Source organism: Triturus cristatus, chromosome 4_2 (genome assembly GCF_964204655.1).
Source record: "Triturus cristatus chromosome 4_2, aTriCri1.1, whole genome shotgun sequence".
NCBI lineage: Eukaryota > Metazoa > Chordata > Amphibia > Caudata > Salamandridae > Triturus > Triturus cristatus.
Window position 1 is genome coordinate 310,968,515 of NC_140586.1, and position 20,036 is coordinate 310,988,550.

The window sequence follows — 20,036 nt, forward strand, 5'->3', positions numbered from 1 at the left end:
CGGGATTATGATGTCCGTTTCCAACATTCCTTCCATGTCGGCCTTCCCAACATGGAAAGGCTGTCCGAAAGTGGCATTGGGGCGCCCCTAGCAGGGCTCTCTTCCCCCTGTCCCTCTGCTATGGGGCCTGTTAACATGCGATGCCGGCCACATTGAAAGGATGTTTAAAAAGATACATTTTTCAATGGCAGCTTGTGCTGTGGGTCTTTTCCACCCACCGCACAAGCTGCCATTGGAAAATGATTGTTTCCGACCAACCATAGGGCGTCGCATCCAAATTGTGCTGGCGGAATCGCCAACCTATGATCAGGTGGTTCCAATCCATGCATCTGCCTGACATTGTAATTAGGACCTTAGGCTGAGCTCCACGGGCAGACTTTCCTGAAAGGTTTCCTGAAAGGTGGGTCGGCAGACACAGACCCAAGAGTGTGAAACGTGAATAGTGGCTGAATTAATCTTTCAGAAAGGCCCTTTGCCTTGAAATAAACCTGTATGTTTTCCTGAATTAACCGCTTGGGCATCTGGGAGCCAGTAGATTTCATTAGATATGGATTGTTTCGCTGATTGAATATATTTATATTAAACAGAAATTCCAAGGTATAGTCCGTTGTATTTGTGCTGCAGAGAAGAAAATAAAACCCTCATCAAAGAAGCTGGAATTAGGAAAGGGAGAAACAAGAGAACACGTTCCCAGGACTTTTAGAAGGAAAGACATGATCTGAACTCCAGTCAAAGCAATAATGGGGATTTTATTGTTAACAAAAACCCACGCTTTTGTCATAATCTCTAGATCAGCGTCTCCCAAAGTATGGGTCGTGTGCCGCTTTTTGGCGGGTCATGGATGTCCGGGCACTAAATAAAGATTCTTTAAATTCTGTGTTTATCTTGTCACATTTACCCTTGCTTCAAAGACACGTCAATGTCTTCTGATGAATTGCTAGTTATTTAGTTTACATGGAAATTGTTGTCTATATGTCTTTCTCTGACTGCAAAATGAGAGGAGCTTTTAAATTGAATTATGTAGCAATCTTACTGGAGTACAGGGAGTGTGAAAGTAAAGTATGCATTATGTTATTTTGTAACACACCAAAGTGTGAATATCTTTAAATTAACTGATTGCATTCAGAAATTCGGAAAGCAAAAAATATAACATGTAATTTTGAAGTTTGCTGGAAACAGATTTAATAGGATCAAAACAAATCAAGACAATTTACTCGTCGATGCACAAATGATAAATATTTGCAGAAATCGAATTTCCACTCGTTGTACTGTTTGTGTCTTATATAGTTTTGCCAGTAAAACTATGTTTGTGCAATATATATGAATGACTGCAGTGGTTAACAGAAAAACAGTCCGCACCTCTGTTGTTTGTTTGCACACGTATATATAAATCTGTAATCTGGCGTGCTCAATGTCAACACTGTGCCATCCACAGTGTCCCTCAGTCAGGGAGAAAAAACTTACCCCATGCACATCAATTCTAGTAATACGGAAAACAGAGCACGGCACCACAAAAGTAACAACTGACCATCAAAAGTCAGTAATGTATTTCATTCCAAAGGTACATCATGAATTAAATCAGTCCATATGGCAAGAACAAGCAGAATTGTAAATTAGTTTTCAGAAATGTTGGCACGTCGATAGTAGTACAGAAACAGCCCAAGCGGTCAATGTGTCAACATTTCTGAAAACTAATTTACAATTCTGCTTGCTCTTGCCATATGGACTGATTTAATTCATGATGTACCTTTGGAATTAAATGCAATACTTACTTTTGATTGCCAGTTGCTACTTTTGTGGTGCTGTGCTATGTTTGTCCATTTTAGTGGCCACTTAAATGGAAAATGTGGACTCTGTAAGTGACAATGCACTACCACATGGTGCTTTAGTTAATTTCAAAAACATCCTCTGCCTCATGTCCATTAAAGGTAGATGGTCTTCAAACGTTTGTCATTCTAAAAATTGGTTAGTGGGTCTAAAAAGTTTGTGAATCACTGCTTTAGGTAGTTTATTAGGTCTCGTCTAGCGTTGCAGCGCATTCGCTTTGCGAGGCATGCAGTATATACTATAGTGTGGAAGCGTTGTGGAAGCTCCGCACACTCTCCGGCCCATCTTCTTCATTGGCTTAGGTTCTAAATGCTGCCTCCCGATTGGTTTTAAGCTTGTTAGTCCCTCCACATAACAGCCATGTCAGTCATTTGTGTCCTTCCACGGCTACTGGCCCCTTCACAGCACAGACTACTTTCTTCCTGTGCCCCCCTCCCGCAGTCTGATGCCTTGTCGCCGCCCCTCGTGCCTCGTCGCCCGCATGCATTGCTATTTGCAATGCAATAGGTGTTGTGTAAATGCGAGTCCTATTGCATTGCCATTGCTTGTTGGTATTACTCTAATCTGTTTCACGCAGTGCTTTAGGGTCACGACATTATATAACCTACCCTGTAGATGAGATAATATCCGCGGCTCAGCAATTAGACGAAAGAAAATGTATGCTCTCCACCTTTCCCTTATTTGCCGTGCCAACAGAGCCCACAAGAGGGCAGCAGAGCTCCAAACAAAATTACTTTGCAGCTATTTATTTTCGAGACAATCAAACTGCCCATCTCAGAACCATCATTTCAATGTACGCTGCAGAATATGAACTTTCTCTATTTCCATACATGTGGGCTAAGTAAAATTCAGCAATCCAACACACTTAAGAACTGATTTCAGACATTTTCAATAGTGTACCCCAGGGAGTATTGTCCTCTTGTTCCGATCACGATATTGCTTCAAGAGGAAAGGTTTATCCATTAAGTTAAAAAGAGCGGCTTAAGTGTTTTTTACACTGGAAAATAAACATCCGGGATTTAATTAAAAGTAATCTGAGATTTAAGTACTCGAACATTCCTTGCTGAGTACAAACGTGTCCCATACCTCTCCTGGCCCGACCAGTCTCTTGTATGTGACAATCTCTTGGGGCTCCCAGACATTTCCCAGGTCACAGCACGGGCAAGAAGCTGTACTCTGCAGCAGGAAGAGAGGCTCTGCTGCAGGGTGAACGGTGCGCAGATTGTTCTATAACCCATGGCATAGCAAATATGCAGTAAGTATGTTTTGAAAACTACTTAAAAGGTTTCTCTTTGCTACAGAGTACATGCAGTTCTCTTAGTTTATTGACTCGTTCAAGTAAGTGAATTGTGTAGCTGTGGTGCGCCAGACCCCTGGACTGCTCACTTCACTGTTGTTACATTTTGAAATAATCCAGCCTGCTGTGACCGCTGTGTATATCTCCCAGCCTCTCCTGAGGCTTGCCCAGCACCATGTTGTCATGACACTGCTAACTGCGCCAGCCGAAGTCCGCGAGTCAGCTGACTCTAATTAATGTACGCTATAGGCCCCGAGGCAGCTGGGCTCTGTGTTAAGGCCTCTCACACCCTGTTAGGTGGTTCTGCAGTATAAACGCAAGTCCTTGCTCCTTTTAGTGTTAATTCTTAGCGGAGCCATGTGACCTGCTTTCTAGCTGTCCGCTTTTTTAGGTCTCGTGACGTAAGCAGCGCATGCGCTGCTCTCGGCATCAAGAGCGTCTTGGAATCAATTCAGATTCCGTAGCTCTCGGAGGCGGAGTTGAAGCCCCGCCCATCATTCTCATTGGCTGGTGTCATCCTGCATGCAAAACGCAGGCTTGTGATTGAAAAGGAGACTTCTTAGTCCCTCCTTGTTGCTGCCTTGTCTCCTTTTGGCCCCACCCACCGGGATTGGATCTCACACTCGCGGCGTCACACACTAGCCTTAATTAGCTGGGACGCACTATGTTTTCTACACAATGCTGCCAGCTTGTTGGTGAAGGGCAGTTAAACCGATCATCCCGAGTAAGGCATGCTTTCTCTTACTTGTTTATTATGATGTTTCACTGTCATGCAGTGTCAACTCGGCGCATTCAGCGGGGGCTCCTTGAAGGGGCGGGGCACAAAGCGTGTACACACTGGCCGGCTATTCAAGGCCTCCAGCTGGAAGGGGTCGGAGCGGCTGAAAGGAGGAGCCGAACAATGGGCACCGCCGAGGCACACAAAGCTAACAATTTCCCAAATACCGTTGATTGCCTCCCCCACAATAGGCCGAAAGCCGCCGCTCTTTCTTCCCTGCACTCCAACAAACACTGCGCACAAAACCATGCGGCTCTGCCTTTTGTTCGGCGCACAAAAACCCCTCGACTGTCTAAATGCTCCGTGCGTGAAGATGCTAATCACTGGCCTGGAATGAGAGGGTTGCTAGGTGTACCCTGTGTTCAGTGAAGGCCTCAAACTGCCCCCTGCCCAAACCCTCCCCCTACCCCCCCCCCCCCCAACCACAGTCTTTTATGTATGAAGGACACACATGGGAGAGGAGGCAGTGAAATGAGCCAGCAGAAAGTGGGAGTGGAGAAAGTGAGTGTTTAGGAGAAGAAATAAAGGTAAAGAACGGAAGGCAGGAGAAAAGAAGTATGGCTAGAAAGAGGGACAAAGGGCGAGAGTGGGGGTGACAAAGGAAGAAACTAAGAAAATTGGGGAGTGGAAGTTGGAAGATGGAGGCAAAGGGAGAAAGGAGGGAGAATAAGAAGGAACAAAATGGGAGGGCAGGGAAGAGAAAGTGCAGGGCTATGAAAGAGAGAAGGTGGCCACTGGCACGGGAGGGAACCATATGGTCTTATAAACCATTGTGCCTTAGTCTTGTAAAATGGTTTCAGACTTGAAAGTCGAACGCTGCTTTTTGTTTTCTCGAATGTAACCAGCCTTACTCTGTAGCTGGATAAGACATGGGTGTCCAACGTCGGTTCAAGAAGGCCGGGTCTGATTTTTTTTTTTTTTAGATCCAGGCTCAATATAAATCATTTAGACGGCTCTTGGTTGTGCTGAATATCTGACAGCCGTCGACCCCCTCCCTCCACCACCCGGTTTAAATTGGTTGCCAGTCTAGATTAGAACTGTAAGTTGCCCTCCGTCCAAACCTAGTGCTCATTAATATCATTACCCTGTCCCTGTAGCTCTGATCGAGCTGTTGCCTTACGCCCCTGACCCTCTAGTCAGCCTGCCATTTTGTTTCTGACATTCGTTCTCTTTTCTTCTGGCTCTCCGCCGCTGCCCCCTTACCTCTCTGTCTGATCTTCACCCTCTTTGCCTCTGGATCCACTGGTCCTATTAGCACGTGCCCCCCTTGTGCTGCCTCTCGCCCCTTTCCAATTGATGACTTGCAAAAAGTTGCTACTTGAATCGGCCCTGACAGAAGAATGTCTAACAACGGACCCCTTATGCTCAGCAGAGAAAACAAGGGGCATCTTTACTGTTAAAATAAAATGACAACTGAGACCGACAGATGCCAGGAGGCACCAATAAGTGCTTCCAGTCTCGGCAGGCGCTGTCACCATAGCAGCCAAGTGGATCTCCAGAAACGCACGTGACAGTCAATGGATCCAGTACCAGGTATTTGTAGTTAGCCACTTGTGATTCCCATCTGAGCTGTCCCGTTCCCCGTGCAACCTCACCGCCCTTCCTCTCCTCTGCCTAGATTATGGGCCCAGGCCTCACTGCTGCCCCCAGTGCCTCCTCGACACCCTTCATACTTCATCTCTGCCCTTGTTGGATTTCTGTACCGTGTGCATACCCAGTGCCCCTGGCGGCCCCTGTGTCCTCTCTGAACTCCTGTGCCTCCCTGCTGCCCTTCATGCCTCATACCTGAGCCCCGTGCATCCCTCACTCCCCTGCCTCCCTGCTGCCCTTCATGCCTCATACCTGAACCCTGTGCATCCCTCACCCCTGTTCCTCCCTGTCCATGATGTCGCCTTCTTATACCTCGTGCATCCTTCACCCCTGTGCCTCCCTGCTGCCCTTGATGGCTCCTTGCTGTACCCCATGCATCCTTCACTTCCATGCCTCCCTGCTACCCTTCATACCTCCTTGTAGTACCTCGTAGATCCTTCACCCCTGTGCCTCCCTGCTGCCCTTCTTCATTCCTGTACCCCCTGCATCCCCGTACTCTTAATACTTCCTTGCTGCTCTTGAAGCCTCCTTACATCCTTTCATCCTGTGCGCCTCTTCAGCCCTTGATGAGTCCTTCCTTGTACCCCGTACACCCTTGTGCCTCCCTGCTGCCATTGATGCCTCTTTCCTGTACCCTCTACTACCCTTGATGCTTCTTTCCTGCTCCTCGTGCATCCTTCATCTCCATGCATCCCTGCGGCCCTTGATGCCTCCTTCCTGCATCCTTTCACCCAGTTTCTCTCTGCTGCCCTTGGTACCTCATTCCTGTACGCAGTGCACTTGTTCACCCCTCTGCCTCCCTGCTGCCCTTAATGCTTCTTACTGTACCCCCTGCTTGCTTTCACCCTTGTGCTTCCCTGCTGCCCTTGATGCTTCCTTCCTCTACCCTGTGCATCTTTTCACTCTTGTGCCTCCTGCTGCACTTGATGCCTCCTTCCTGTACCAAGTGCGTCCTTTCTGGCCTGTCCCTCCCTGCTGCCCTTGGCGCCTCCTTCCTGTCCCCCTTTCATCATTTCACCCTGTCCCTCATGCACTTGATGTCGCTTTCCTGTACCCCCTGCATCCTGACACCTGTATGCCTCCTTGCAGCGTTGGTGCCCCTTTCCTGTACCCCCTGCATCCCTTCACCATGTGCCACCCTTGTGCCCTTGGAGCCTCCTTCCTGCACCCTGTGCTTCTTCCACCCATGTGCCTCCCTGCTGCCCTTGGTACCTCCTTCCTGTACCCCCTGCATCCTGACACCCATGTGCCTCTTTTCTGCTGTTGGTGCTTCATGCCTGTACCCCCTGCATCCTGACGCCCCTGTGCCTCTCTTCTGCCCTTGGTGCCTTCTTCCTGTACCCACTGCACCCTGACACCCCTGTGCCTCTCTTCTGCCCTCAGTGCCTCCTTCCTGTACCCTCTGCATCCTGACACCCATATGCCTCTTTTCTGCCCTTGGTGCTTCATACCTGTACCCCTGCAGCCTGACGCACCTGTGCCTCTCTTCTGCCCTTGTTGCCTTCTTCCTGTACCCCCTGCATCCTGGCACCCCTGTGCTTCTCATCTGCCCTTGGTACCTCCATGTGCCTCTCTTCTGCCCTTGATGCCTTCTCCTTGTACCCCCTGCATCCTGACACCCCTGTACCTGCCTGCTGCCATTGGGGCCTCCTTCCTGCACCATGTGCATCCTTTTACCTTGTGACCCCCTGGTGCCATTGGGGCCTTCTTCCCACAACCCATGCATCCTTCACCCCTGTGCCTCCCTGCTGCCCTTGGTGCCTCCTTCCTGTACCCTCTGCATCCTGACACCCCATGCCTCCCTTCTGCCCTTGGTGCCCCATGCCTGCACACCCTGCATCCTGACACCCCTGTGCCTCTCTTCTGCCCTTGGTGCCTTCTTCCAGCCAAGGCCCTCCATCAGACCAGTGCCAGACAAACATGAAAAGCCAGCAACACATGGCATCCCCAGGCGGTCTCAAATCCAGGTAGAAACCAAGCCCGACCCTGCTTAATATTGGAGATCAGACAAGAGCAGGTGCCACCAGGGTGGAATGGCGCAATGCAGGAAAGACCACACTGGCCAGCCAGGAACTCCAGGGGCACCACCAACACCGGCCCGAGTCACCTCACAGCATCAGTAACACGTCCTCCTGATCAGCCCAGCCACAGGAAGATGCGCCGGGAGGACCGGTGCCCCAGCCACAAAGGGTTGTTTGCCAACAAACGCGGCTCCCGGCAAGCCAGGAGACTGTGCAGCAGGATGTAGAGGACAGCCCAACTGCATCCAGAGAACACTGCAGCAAGCAGCAGCAGGTTCCAGCACCCACGTCTCATTCTGTCAGCAGACAGAAACAAGCATTACAAATGCAATCTGTCTCGCCTTTCATTAAGTTAAAGCCATTTGCTTTGCTATACAATACCATTAGCAAAGCAAATGGCTTTAACTTAATCAAAGGTGAGACCTATTGCATTTTCAATGCTGGTTTTATTTTTTCCTAGTGGTGACATCGGAGGCTAATATTAGTAGTTACTTCACAAGTATTACTTTCCTGCTTACAGCATTCTCTTATGACTAAGGTGGCCCCTGCAGTGACAGCTTTACCGACTTAGTTCACCCCACTCCAAGTGAAAAACCTTTTCCCATCACATTAATTTTTTGCATGGCCTCGTCTTGGACCTCAAACACCACCTGGTAAAAGTGATTTGTTTTATTCTCCTTATTTTACCATGCTTCTTTTCTTTTCTTTGTGTCTAATTGGCATTGCTTCTGCCTTTTTATTCTTATTAGTCAATACATTTATGCTAACCAAAATTCACAAGTTTATTATATGATTAGCATTATACAAGAGAAGCAATAAAATAGCAATAGAATAAAAGACATATTCTCCTTATTTTACCATGCTTCTTTTCTTTTCTTTTTGTCTAATTGGCATTGCTTCTGCCTTTTTATTCTTATTAGTCAATACATTATGCTAACCAAAATTCACAAGCTTATTATATGATTAGCATTATACAAGAGAAGCAATAAAATAGCAATAGAATAAAAGACATACTTCCTATCACTTTTATGAAATATTTAAGTAAACAAGACTCGGTGTCAAGAACAGAAGTATGGGCATGGTCTTCAGTGCTATGTCATGTGAAGTGATGCTCGCCCTCTTTCATATCTGCCAAGGTTTCAGATTGCTATGTATGATATTTTGATAATTTCGTTGTAATTATGACTCAGCCACCTCATGAATTTGCAGCAGTTTTAAGATCTTAGAGTTTCTTGTTGCTCAAATGGGTCAGATTTCTGATATTTATTTTTCCCTCATCTTTTATTGGTTGATTTTGCTGGCGAGAAAAGTGTCACTCATAGTGGTTCTAATCGCACTCCTAATTACACAGAAATTATGAAAATGTCACACATAGCAATCTAAAACCTTGGCAGCTATGCTCTCGGGTAATTTTTGCGTTTCCTGCCTCGTGCTTCAGCTGCGCGGTGTTTCTCCCACCGGGACACCAGAGCAGTAAACCCAGAGCCCTGCAGCGCACAAGGAACTTCACTTCCATTACAGTCCATTAAAGGCGCAAGTTGGTCAGAGCACAAGCCCAAAGCACTTCCACATGCGGGGTGTGGGAGCCTGCGAGTGGAATGTGAATAGGAAAGCACTGCGCCACAGTGGGAGGAGTGCTGTGTGCATCGTCGAAGAAAAAGTATTTTTCAGATGTGTCAGTGCTTATTTTGTCAAATAATGAGTACCGGTGCCCAAAGCTCTGCTCGAAAGCTCTATTAAATAAATGTCGGTGAGCCCAAATACCAGGGCTCTCTAGAATTGAAACCACCTCAGGCCTCTTTAATCCAGTACCTGACACCCTTGGCTCGTTTATTCATTCTTGCTGGTTCCTGCTGTCTCTCATCCTCCTTCTTTCCCCTTTTTGTGTTTAGGTCTAGCATTCAAGACCTCTTGTATATACTTTAGTATATACTTATTATATACTTATATGTGTATGTACTATGTGGGCTCTGGAGATCAGTCCTAGGATTTGTCTGTTTCCGCTTAAGGACTTTTTTTTTTGTTCAACTGCCTCTATTTGTCTTGATAGAAAACGACCAGCAGAGGTCAGTAAAATACCAGAATCACATTAGCATGCTCTAGATTCCAGTCCATAGAAATTGTCTTCCACGAGCACCCGTAGACAAAAATGTCTTTTTCAAATCTTGTATTTTCAGTGATCTGACCACCGAAGGCCCTGATTTTATATTTAAAACAGAGCTTTGGACTATACCATTTACCGCTGAAAGGCAATATTTCTCTCCATGTGTTCCCATACCCGGTGTGTCACGCGGTTTGGTGCTTACTCTCCCTCCATTTTAAAGAACAGTAGCTGTTCAGCACCCAGCCTAATGTGCTGCATAGCTAAATACATATAGGTTCCCAAAGGTGAGACCGATTGCATTGCAAATGCTTGTTTCCTATGGTTTCATGATGGCAATTGTTTTGTTTTGGTTCAGGTTTGAAGGGTCTCCCAAAAATATGAACTCCGTTATTTTACCAACATGTTACTGAATACAGACAAAACAACCTGCTCTTGAGATCAGTTTTCTCTCGGTATCATGCTGACCTTGCTGTTTATGAAAAAATACCTAATGCTCTCAATTTCCAGTTGTATCCCAGGGTGCCACTGGAGAGGAAATTCAGTAGTGGCTTCTATAGGCTATCAAAATAAAGATGGTTACCTTCAAGACTGCAGGACAACCTTTCAAAACAAGAATGTATCATAGTCTTTGGAACCACTTATTTGTAGACCGTGGATCCTTCTGTTTTTCATTGAAATGCAATTGTCAGTTTTGCCACTCACAAACATTGCAAAATCTGGTACCAGTCAGGTCTCAATAGACCCTTGGATGGTCTCAAGCATAGAAGTAGAACACCTGGGTCAAAGGGCATGGGATATCAGAGTAGTTCATGCACAGTCTTAGCCACCCCTTTACAAATCTGGTTCAGCCTGGGCAACTCCACCAAACATGTACTGTGTTACTTATAGCACCACATTCTGTCCAGCAGTAAAGACTAGCAATTGAATAAATATGGTCGGTTTTATTGTGTGTTTAATGCCAGTCCAAAAAGATTTGATACTGGTTTTCGTAATTACTAATTTAGATTGCACTTCTATACACATCTCTCCTCGAGATTTCTAATTTTTGAGCAGGTTTTTTTATTTAGATACATCTCCCAGCTAATCATGCATACCCAGGAGACTACTGGGATGACAGTCATGATCAGCATATTTAATGTGAACATATCCCAGTCAGAGACTTTTAGTCTCGATTTTCAAACCTGGTCTTGTCGCCTACTGCTTTGTCTTTCATTTGAGGGTCTAGCACCCAGTGTTACATTTGTGCATAATGTTACCTCTCCGTTTCTTCCATGTGGTATTCTGATTACACTGCAAAAAACTATTTGATGATACCCCTGAAAGATGTTTGAAATTTCTCTGCAGCCCCATATCTCCATTTATAGAATGGACGGGGTTGTAGTGCCAGGATGAAGCCCATATTAAAATGGATCTGTGTATAGAGGGAAGGAAAATAAATAAGACCCATTTTCTCTGTCACCTGGTCTCCTCCCTGCCAAGTTGTGCCAGCCAACTCACTCAAATATACATTCAGGGACATCTCAACAAAACCCATTGCGGTCTTTCTGCAATATCACCATCTAGAAAGACCCAGATATTGTATGTTTTCAATTTAAATCAATTAATCAAATGTGTTTTATGGATGTTTCATCCGAACTAAACATCAGCTTAAAACAATCAATATATCAACACATATATAGTTTGGTTAAAACTGGATAAAACAATGTTAGCTGGAATGCCTAACTCAGTCCTCTAAATTCTTGATTTTAATTTCTCATTAAAGTTTCTATACACTGTCGGACCCCCAGTTGCCGAAATACATCATTTGGGTGTGACCCTTAACTGGGCAGCTATAGTGTGAAAAGGCTGTCCAGGCACATGTGAAAGTCTGGCAAAGCATTCTTTGCTTTGGTTGTTGGAGAAGGTGTATCGGAACTCTTGGTTTGGCACTGCTGTGTACAAAACTTGAGACTAATTTCTGTAATTGTGTAAAAAGATCATTGTTAACCACATTTGGAAGTGCTTAAAAGAGGTAAACTGACCTGGATAGGATAGTCAACTTAACCGTGTTAATATGGCCTACCCATTTACAGTTTATCAACCATCTTCAAAATATTAAAAGTAGTTCACCTCCATACATACTCTTTTCAGCTTGCTAACCAGACAAGATAACTAGAACTCCCAACTCTACCATGCACTATGTTGTGACAAATGATGGGGTTTGAGATGTTATAAGTGTTGTTTGAACATTATGATTTCACGTGCTAGAAGTGATGTAGCTTGCAAGGGTATAACGACTGCCAGAAAAATATGTGAATTATAGTTAATGCAGTGTGGCGAGTGAGGTGACAAGGCTGTGTTCTAAATTTAAGTTATAATTATAATTTACAATTTTTAATGTTCGTATATTTTACGTTGGATTTGTATAGAAAGAATAAATAAAGTATTTCTAATAATAAATTATTATTAATCTGTTATTTTCATTGTATGTCAATGATTTTTATTTTTTAATAAAAATGTATTTTAGATCGTTTTGTGGAGTGTCATTCATTTGAGCGTATTTAAGTGGTGTGTTGTGTCGTAGAATATAGAAAAGTGTTGACTAGAGTGTTGTACAGTGGAGTGTACGAGCATTGAGTGAAGTATATAGTGCTGGACAGAGGAGTGTACAGGGATAGAGTAGAGCGTCATAGAGCGCTATAAAGTAGAATAGACTTTTATAGAGTGGTGTTATATAGAGTGCAGGAGCGTATCATACATTGGAGCGACGTAGAGTTGAATGGCGTTCACTGGAGTGGCATAGAGTGGATTACTGTACAGCAGAGTAGCATACAGTGGACTTGTGCACAAGTAGAAGAGTGGAGTGGCATAGAGTTTACTGGTGTAAATGGAGTGGTGTACAGTGGAATGGCGTAAAGTGGAGTAGGGTATAGTGGATTGGTGTTTGAGTGTAGGGATGTAGCGTAGAATCGAGTAAACTGTTAATAGGAGTGGCGTCTCATGCAGTAGAGTGGAATGCTATGTCGTACAGTGTTGCAAACTGTTGTAGAGTGTTGTACAATAGAGTTTCCAGGCAAAGAGTTGAGTACACATTTTGACAGTGGAGTGTACAATTATTGAGTGGAGTAGAGCCTAGTACAGTGGCATAGAGTATTGTAGATTGGAGTTAAGTAGAATGCAGGAGAGTACACTGGAGTAGCATAGAATGGAGTGGCTTACAGTGGTATAGCGTACACTGATGTGTCGTGGAGTGGCATGCAGTGGAATAGCGTACAAAGCTGTAGTGTAGACTGGAGTAGGTTAGAGTGCAGTAGCATACAGTGTGTACAGTGGAGTGGCATAAAATTGAATAGCATACAATGGAATAGCATAGAAGTGGGAGGCATACAGTGAAATGGGAAAGAGTGGAACACCATTCCGTAGAGTGACGAAAATTGAAGTTGCATACAGTATAATAATGTAGAGTGATGTTGGTAGACTGGAGTGGCGTAGACTGGAGTGAGGTAGAGTGGATTAGCATAGAGTGGAGTGGTGTCCAAGGGACTAGCATAGAATGGAGTGCCCCAGAGAGGAGTAGCGTATATATTGGAGTGGCATAGAGTGGAATAGCATGGAGTGGCATAGAATGGAATAGTATATAGTAGAGTAGTGTACAGTGGCATACAGAGGAGTGGTGTAGACTGGAGTAGCGTACAGTGGAGTGGGGTAGAGTGGAATAGCATACAGTGGTGTGGCGTCAAAAGGTAACACCATAAAATGGAGTGGCATAGAGTGAAGTGGTATACACTGAAATAGCGTAGAGTAAAGAAGCATACAGTGGAATAGCATATAGTGGAGTGGCGTAGACTACAGTGGCTTGCATTGGAGTGGGGTAGAGTGTACAGGCTTACAATGGAGTGATATCCAACGCAATAGCGTAGAATGGAATGGAGTGGCTTGGAGTGGCATAAACTGAAGTAGTGTATAGTGGGTTAGCATGCACTGTAGTGGCATACAGAGGAATAGCCTAGCATACAGGGGAGTGCAGTACAATGGAGTGGCATATAGTGGAAGGACATTGAACGGAATAGCATAGTGGAGTGGCGTAGAGGTGAATTGCATACAGTGTAATAGCGTAGAGTGGAGTTGTGTACAGTGTAATAGCGTAGAGTGGAATGTTGTACAGTGGAGTGGCATACAGTGGAGTGGTGTCCAATGGAGTAGTTTCCAATGGAATGGGATAGAATGGAGTGGTATACACTGGAGTAGCATAGGATGGAGTAGCGTACAGTGTAGTAGCATACAGTAGTCTTCTAGAATGGATTGACATACAGTGGAATAGCAAACAGTGGACTGGCGTAGAGTGGAATTGCAGATAGTGGAGTAGCGTACAGTGGAGTGGGGGTAGAGTGTAATATACAGTGGACTGGCTTAGATTGGAGTAGCACCCAATGAAATACCTTTGAATGAAAAGGCATAGAGTTGAGCTCTGCACACTAGAGTGGCGTGGAGTAGCGGATAGTGGAGTGGCAGACGGAATCTTGTATAGTTGAGTGGCGTACAGTGGAATTTCATATAGTGGAGTAGTGTACAGTAGAGTGTCGTACGGTGGAGTGGTTCATACTGGAGTTGCGTACAGTGGGGTAGAGTGTAATAGGATACAGTTGAGTGGCATCCAATAGAAAAGCATAGAGAGGAGTGGTGTAGAGTAAAGTGTCATACACTGGAATAGCATACAGTGGAGTGGCGTACAGTGGAATTGCATATAGTAGAGTGGTAAAGACTAAAGTGGCTTACACTGGAGTGGGGTATAGTGTAAAGGCATACAGTGGAGTGGTGTCCAGCGGAATAGCATAGAATGGAGTGATGAACAGTGCAGTGGCGTACAGTGGGATAGGCTAGCATACAGAGGAGTATAGTAGAATGGAGTAGCATTCAGTGGAAGGATGTAGAGTGGAATAGCATATAGTGGAGTGGCGTAGAGGTGAGTTGCATAAAGTGTAATGGCGTAGAGTGGAGTGTTGTACAGTGGAGTGGTGTAGAGTATAGTAACGTATGGTGGAGTAGCACAAAGTGGAGTGGCGTTCAGTAGAGTGTTTTCCAATGGAGTGGGGTCCAATGGAATGGCATAGAATGGTATACACTGGAGCGGCATATAGAGTGTAGTAGCATACAGTGAAATAGCATTAAGTGGAGTCTTCTAGATTGGATTGCCATAGCTTGGAATAGCTTACAGTGAAGTGGCGTAGAGGGGGAATAGCATATAGTGAAGAGGCGTACAGTGGAGACTGGAGTGGGGTAGAGTGCAATAGCATACAGTTGAGTGGCTTAGATTAGAGTAGCGTCCAATGGAATAGCGTGGAATAAAGTGGCATAGAGTGGAGTTACATACACTGGAGTGGCATAGAGTGGAGTTCCGTACACTGGAGTGGCCTTGAGTGGAGTAGCGTATAGCGGAGTGGCATACAGTGGAATAGTGTACAGTGGAGTGTACTGTGGAATAGCATATAGTGGAGTAGCATCCTGTGGAGTATGTATAGTGGTGGTGTGTACAGTGCAAGAACGTAAAGTTTAATGGTGCAGACACCAGTGGCAGAGTGCAATGATGTACACTGGAGTGGCATAGCTTTCAGCCCTTCACAGTAGTAGTTGAGCAAGAGGTCATTTGTTCATTGATGTATAGCTGCCATCGCTCCACTAGAGACCTAACCCCTCACCCCCAGAGTGTCCCTTCAGCTATGCGTAACAGGGTTGGCATCCGAGCCTTGCTTGTAGCCAAGCACTGTGCCCCCTCCTCCATGACCACCTACCACCTTGGCCTATTGCACATCTTTCAGTCCTTCACAGCAATGGTTGATCAAGGGGTCTTTTGTTAATTCATGTTTAGCTGCCAGCGCTCCACGGGAGATCTATACCCTCCCTCCCCTCCCCACTCCAATCCTTTATGTGAATACACGTAAAGAAATAAGGACATGTCTCAAAAGTGCTTCGCTTTTGAAATATCAAATTTCTTAAGAAAGCAAACCAGCACAATTCTAAGATTCCAACCATCAATTTAGGTTGTTTTATTACTCCTCTTTCATAAAGCCTGTAGCATGCTGCCAGAAATCATTGGTTGATCGCATTACTCAATTTAACAATGTTAATCTAATATAATCAGTGATGTCATCAATGAGGCCATTCCTCTCCCCACACTCCCTTGCTTTCTTTTTTCTCCTTTGGCTGATATTGTTGTGGACAATGTTTTCTCATATCCTCATTATGTGCTACAAAGAGATTACTGCTTCACTCATATTTAAGGATTTAACGGAAGAGGTCACTAAATTATTGGGCATAGGAAGGCAAACTGATGCTCGTACTGTGGTATTATTTTCTAGCTATTTTCTCTCTCACACACACACACACTTTCTCACACACATGCACTTTCTCACATGCGCACACACACTTTCTCACATGCACACATACTTTCGCACACACACATTCTCACATGCGCGCGCACACACTTTCTCACATGCGCACACACACTTTCTCTCATGCGCGCACACACTTTCTCACATGCATGCACACACAATCTTTCTCACACGCACACACATGCACTTTCTCACACGCGCACACACACTTTCTCACATGCACACACTTTCGCACACACACATTCTCACATGCGCGCACACACTTTCTCACATGCACACACACACACTTTCTCACATGCACACTCCTCAGAAGAATCTGAGCAAATGCTTTCAAGATGAAATTTATTTTAGATTAGAACATATTAGCAGAGATAATCCATAACCTTGTTCCTTTCGACTTGGAAAAAGCTGTGCATGTGGGTATTCATATGATCTTGCAACAAAATCACTAAGTGAAAAAAGGATATACTTGTCACTCTTTGTAGAAAAGATTGGAAATAGATGCATGCAAACGTCATTTTTTGGGTTCCAAAATAATCATAAATATCAATTGATTTCCATCCAACCGTAGGGACTGTAGTTAGACACTACTGTTTCAGAGCACATCTTCCTTCTCTTGTGAAATACTCATACCTCTTGTCATCACAATAAAACGCAGAATGTGAAAGCCTCATGGCAAGGTTTGTAACCCTGTCATTTCGGGTGAGTGCATATGTTGAGCAGTTATGAGTTTGGGAAGTGTTTTTTAAGGAGTTTGTTAGGATGCATAAATTTGCAACATGGACTGTAAATCGGGTACCCTTCTCTTTTTGGTTTTTACATGCATCATTGCATCATTTATGCAAAAAGTGTGTATTCTAAACTTACTTTATTATCTTTTTCTCAACTTCCTTCTGCTATTGGCTAGCTTTGCTTTAGAATCTTTTGTCCGGAGTATTTGTCTCACAATTTTGTAATGACTGTTGTAGTGTGCCTTGTGCTTCCATTGGAATGTGCAAGCGGCTATTCTATATCTGAAATCAGTCAGGGAGAGTGAACTGGGAGCAATAGCTTAAGTGGATTAAGTCACAAGTGCAGGTGTGGCATGGGAGGTTTTCATAGAATATTCCACTACCTATATTCACCTTGACATAAATGTTTCCTTATTCTCATCTTGCAGAAGGTACGGGGACTGTGAATTCGACCACCAAGCCTGGAAAGCCTAAAGGGAAGAAGAAGTTCTCATCAGTCAGGCAGAAATTTGACGTAAGTCTTGTGGAAGTATTTGGAATGCGAGATCGGTAAAAGGGGATAATTTCAGTATTATTTGTGGAACTATAGGCATTTAGAGTTTCACTTAGTTAACGCTGGCAATCTTTTGCACTTCTAAATCGCAATATTGAGTATAATTCCCTAAAAATAACTAAAGTTGTTTGTCGGTTAAGATTTGCTAATGTACTAAATTTTGGCATTATCATAAAAAAATAGAAATTCATGAAATGAGTACGCCTAAGGTATGAAGTTATTAATGGCCTCTATGTGTGGGCTCCTTTCTATTTAGCCTCATTTTTTTTAATGAAAAAATAGCAAAATCAGCCTCTAAAAAATTAAATAATAACTTGGGAAATTCATCAGTTAATGTGCTGCTTTACTTCATTTTCCAGCACCACCGTACTACATCAACCTTCACTCTCACCCCCGTCATTACTTGAGAAAGCCCTAAATAAGATGTCTCAGAGAATCTTTAATTATGTTTATAAGTGATTAAAAAGATATATGATAACATGCCTTACAACTTGGAATGACACTAGAGAGCATTGGTGTATCTTAGCTGTGTGAGTTTATGATGGTTGGTGTGTCGGTTGTTGTGAGCGTGGGTGTCTGTGTGTATGAATTTAGGTGTGTTGGCGTATGATGGTACCTGTTTCCGGGTGTCTGCATAAGACCATGGCTGTGTGATTGTGTGATAGGTGTGTGGACGAATGTGTAGGCAGATAATGGTGGGTGTCATAAATGATGTTTGTTTAATAGCCCTATGATGGTGATTGTTGTAAGAAATTACGTTATTAGTTGAGGGGGGTAAGTTCCCAACTCAAAAAAAAATAACATTTGTTGTCAGGGTGAACCACTAAAGTTACTAAATAAACCTGAGTCAACCCCCGTGTAGCTATGACACAGAGCAGACAATCTTAACTTGAAGACAAGTCTTTTGGCATCTTGTTTCCCTTCATTTCAAGTGTGCCCCCAGTGTTATATGTGAAAACCCAGAGACAGAAGTCTGGTGGGACAAAGCAAGGACTCTGCCCAGGTGTCAGCTAACATTTGCCTGTGACAGGGGAGGTCTCTTTGCGGTTAATCCAGTTCCTAGGCCCAGCCACACTGGTCATCCTTTTAAGGGAACAACAAATCCCTACACCCAGGCATTTGTTCAGTGAGTTTTCACACCTCTTCAATTGCTAATTACTGGCTGACAGAAGTAGGAGAGCAAATGCAAATTTAGCCACCAGGAACTTCAGGCAGGGAAAAAAATAACTTTTCTTAAAGTTGCTTTTCTCACTATTTATTAAACATCTGACTTCACAATTGAATTGGATTTCCAATAACTATTAAAAAATAGCTGTTTCATTATTTTTCGAGCTAGTCCCATTCCCATATACAATATTCAGATTTTTAATCCGCCCTCTAGTTTTATACATAAGACAACTTTGCCTGCCACTGTGAAAAATATCTTTTGTGTGCTAGCCACTGTAAGGACATGTTAACATTACATTTCTACTTGTGCTTCTTTTAAATGCCCTACATCCTACCTTGTGGGTGGCAAGTCCTACATAAGGGTGACTGATTAGTATATATGGTTTACATCTGTTTTATTAATGTTTAAAATACCAAACTAAACAAACAGATCAATGTCATTACAGCCTCTCTTCCACTGAGGCAGCCATGCAAATATATATGCCAAGAAACACAATGATAGACACAAACCCATCCCCTCTCCCTCAAACACCCCCGTCCAAACCATAGTACTCAATATATGGTAACATTGTCTGGGTTGGTCCTCCATCTGCGACCTAAGCAGCCTCTCCTGCCATGCGCGTGCTGTCCCCCCAGGCTCCTCTGTTTCTTCACTTCGGCAGTTTTGCAAAGAAGGATTATTTTTCAGTCCCTTGAATTAGACGATATAGCTTGACCTCCTCTCTCATTTTTTGGGGGAAGGTTACATTTAATTACCTCCACCCTTGGGCAAGAACGATGGGTTGTCCCACTATCTACAGACTTAGGCTAGTGGGACGACGAAGTGAAGGGTGTTTCCCAATTACACCGGGACCAATGCCTTCAATTGAACTATGATGATGCCCCATGGGTGAAAAACCAAATCTTTTTGTAATTACCGCTGATCCGAGTACCATTGGCTGTTACCCGGTGGAGCTGTGCTATGCAGCTATAGAGGAGTCTGGCTAGGGTTCACCCCCTCGGCCGTCACCTACCCAGCTGGACATCGGACATTGTTCTTAACGGTGCTTCACGGTCTTGTCTATCTTTCACTTTCACTGCTTGTTTCCCCTCAAGTCCCTTCCACCCCGGTCTGCCTGACGCTATCTGCATTCCTTTTCCTCCTGTTACCTTTCCCCTCTCTACCTTCCATTCCACATAAGACGTTTTGTCTTTGCAATGTAACGTGAAAATAACTTGTTATCATGTAATAGCATGTATTTCGTCTGTCTGTTCTCACCGCGGAGTCCGAACAACCTTGGCCGATGCCCGGTGGAGCTGTCCTATGCAGCTATGTAGGAATTTGGCCCTGGTTCACCCCCTTGGCCGTCACCTACCCTGCCGGACATCTGACATTGTTTTCCTCGCCTCCCCGTTATGTTTCCTTCCCTCTATCTTTCTCTTATGTCTATAGTTGGAATCTGTAACTGAAGTAATTATGTAATCTTTAACTTGCTGATCCTCATGTAAAGCGCTCTGATACCTACAGGTCTAGCCAGCGCTATATAAAACTTTGCAAAAAAAAATAAGCAGGGAGGATGACATTTTGCCCGGTTATCCCTACCAGGCCAAGGAGAAAAAG

The 20,036-nt window shown here is 44.4% G+C and overlaps 1 protein-coding gene across 1 annotated transcript in view; it reads left to right on the top strand.

Annotated features, from left to right (window-relative positions):
- Nucleotides 1-20,036, top strand: part of TADA1 (transcriptional adaptor 1) — a 206,714-nt gene that overhangs the window by 129,226 nt on the left and 57,452 nt on the right. Inside the window, exon 4 of the mRNA XM_085601639.1 lies at nt 17,145-17,230. Within this exon, the coding sequence (XP_085457765.1) occupies nt 17,145-17,230 (86 nt within the window). The remainder of the gene's footprint in view (nt 1-17,144; nt 17,231-20,036) is intronic.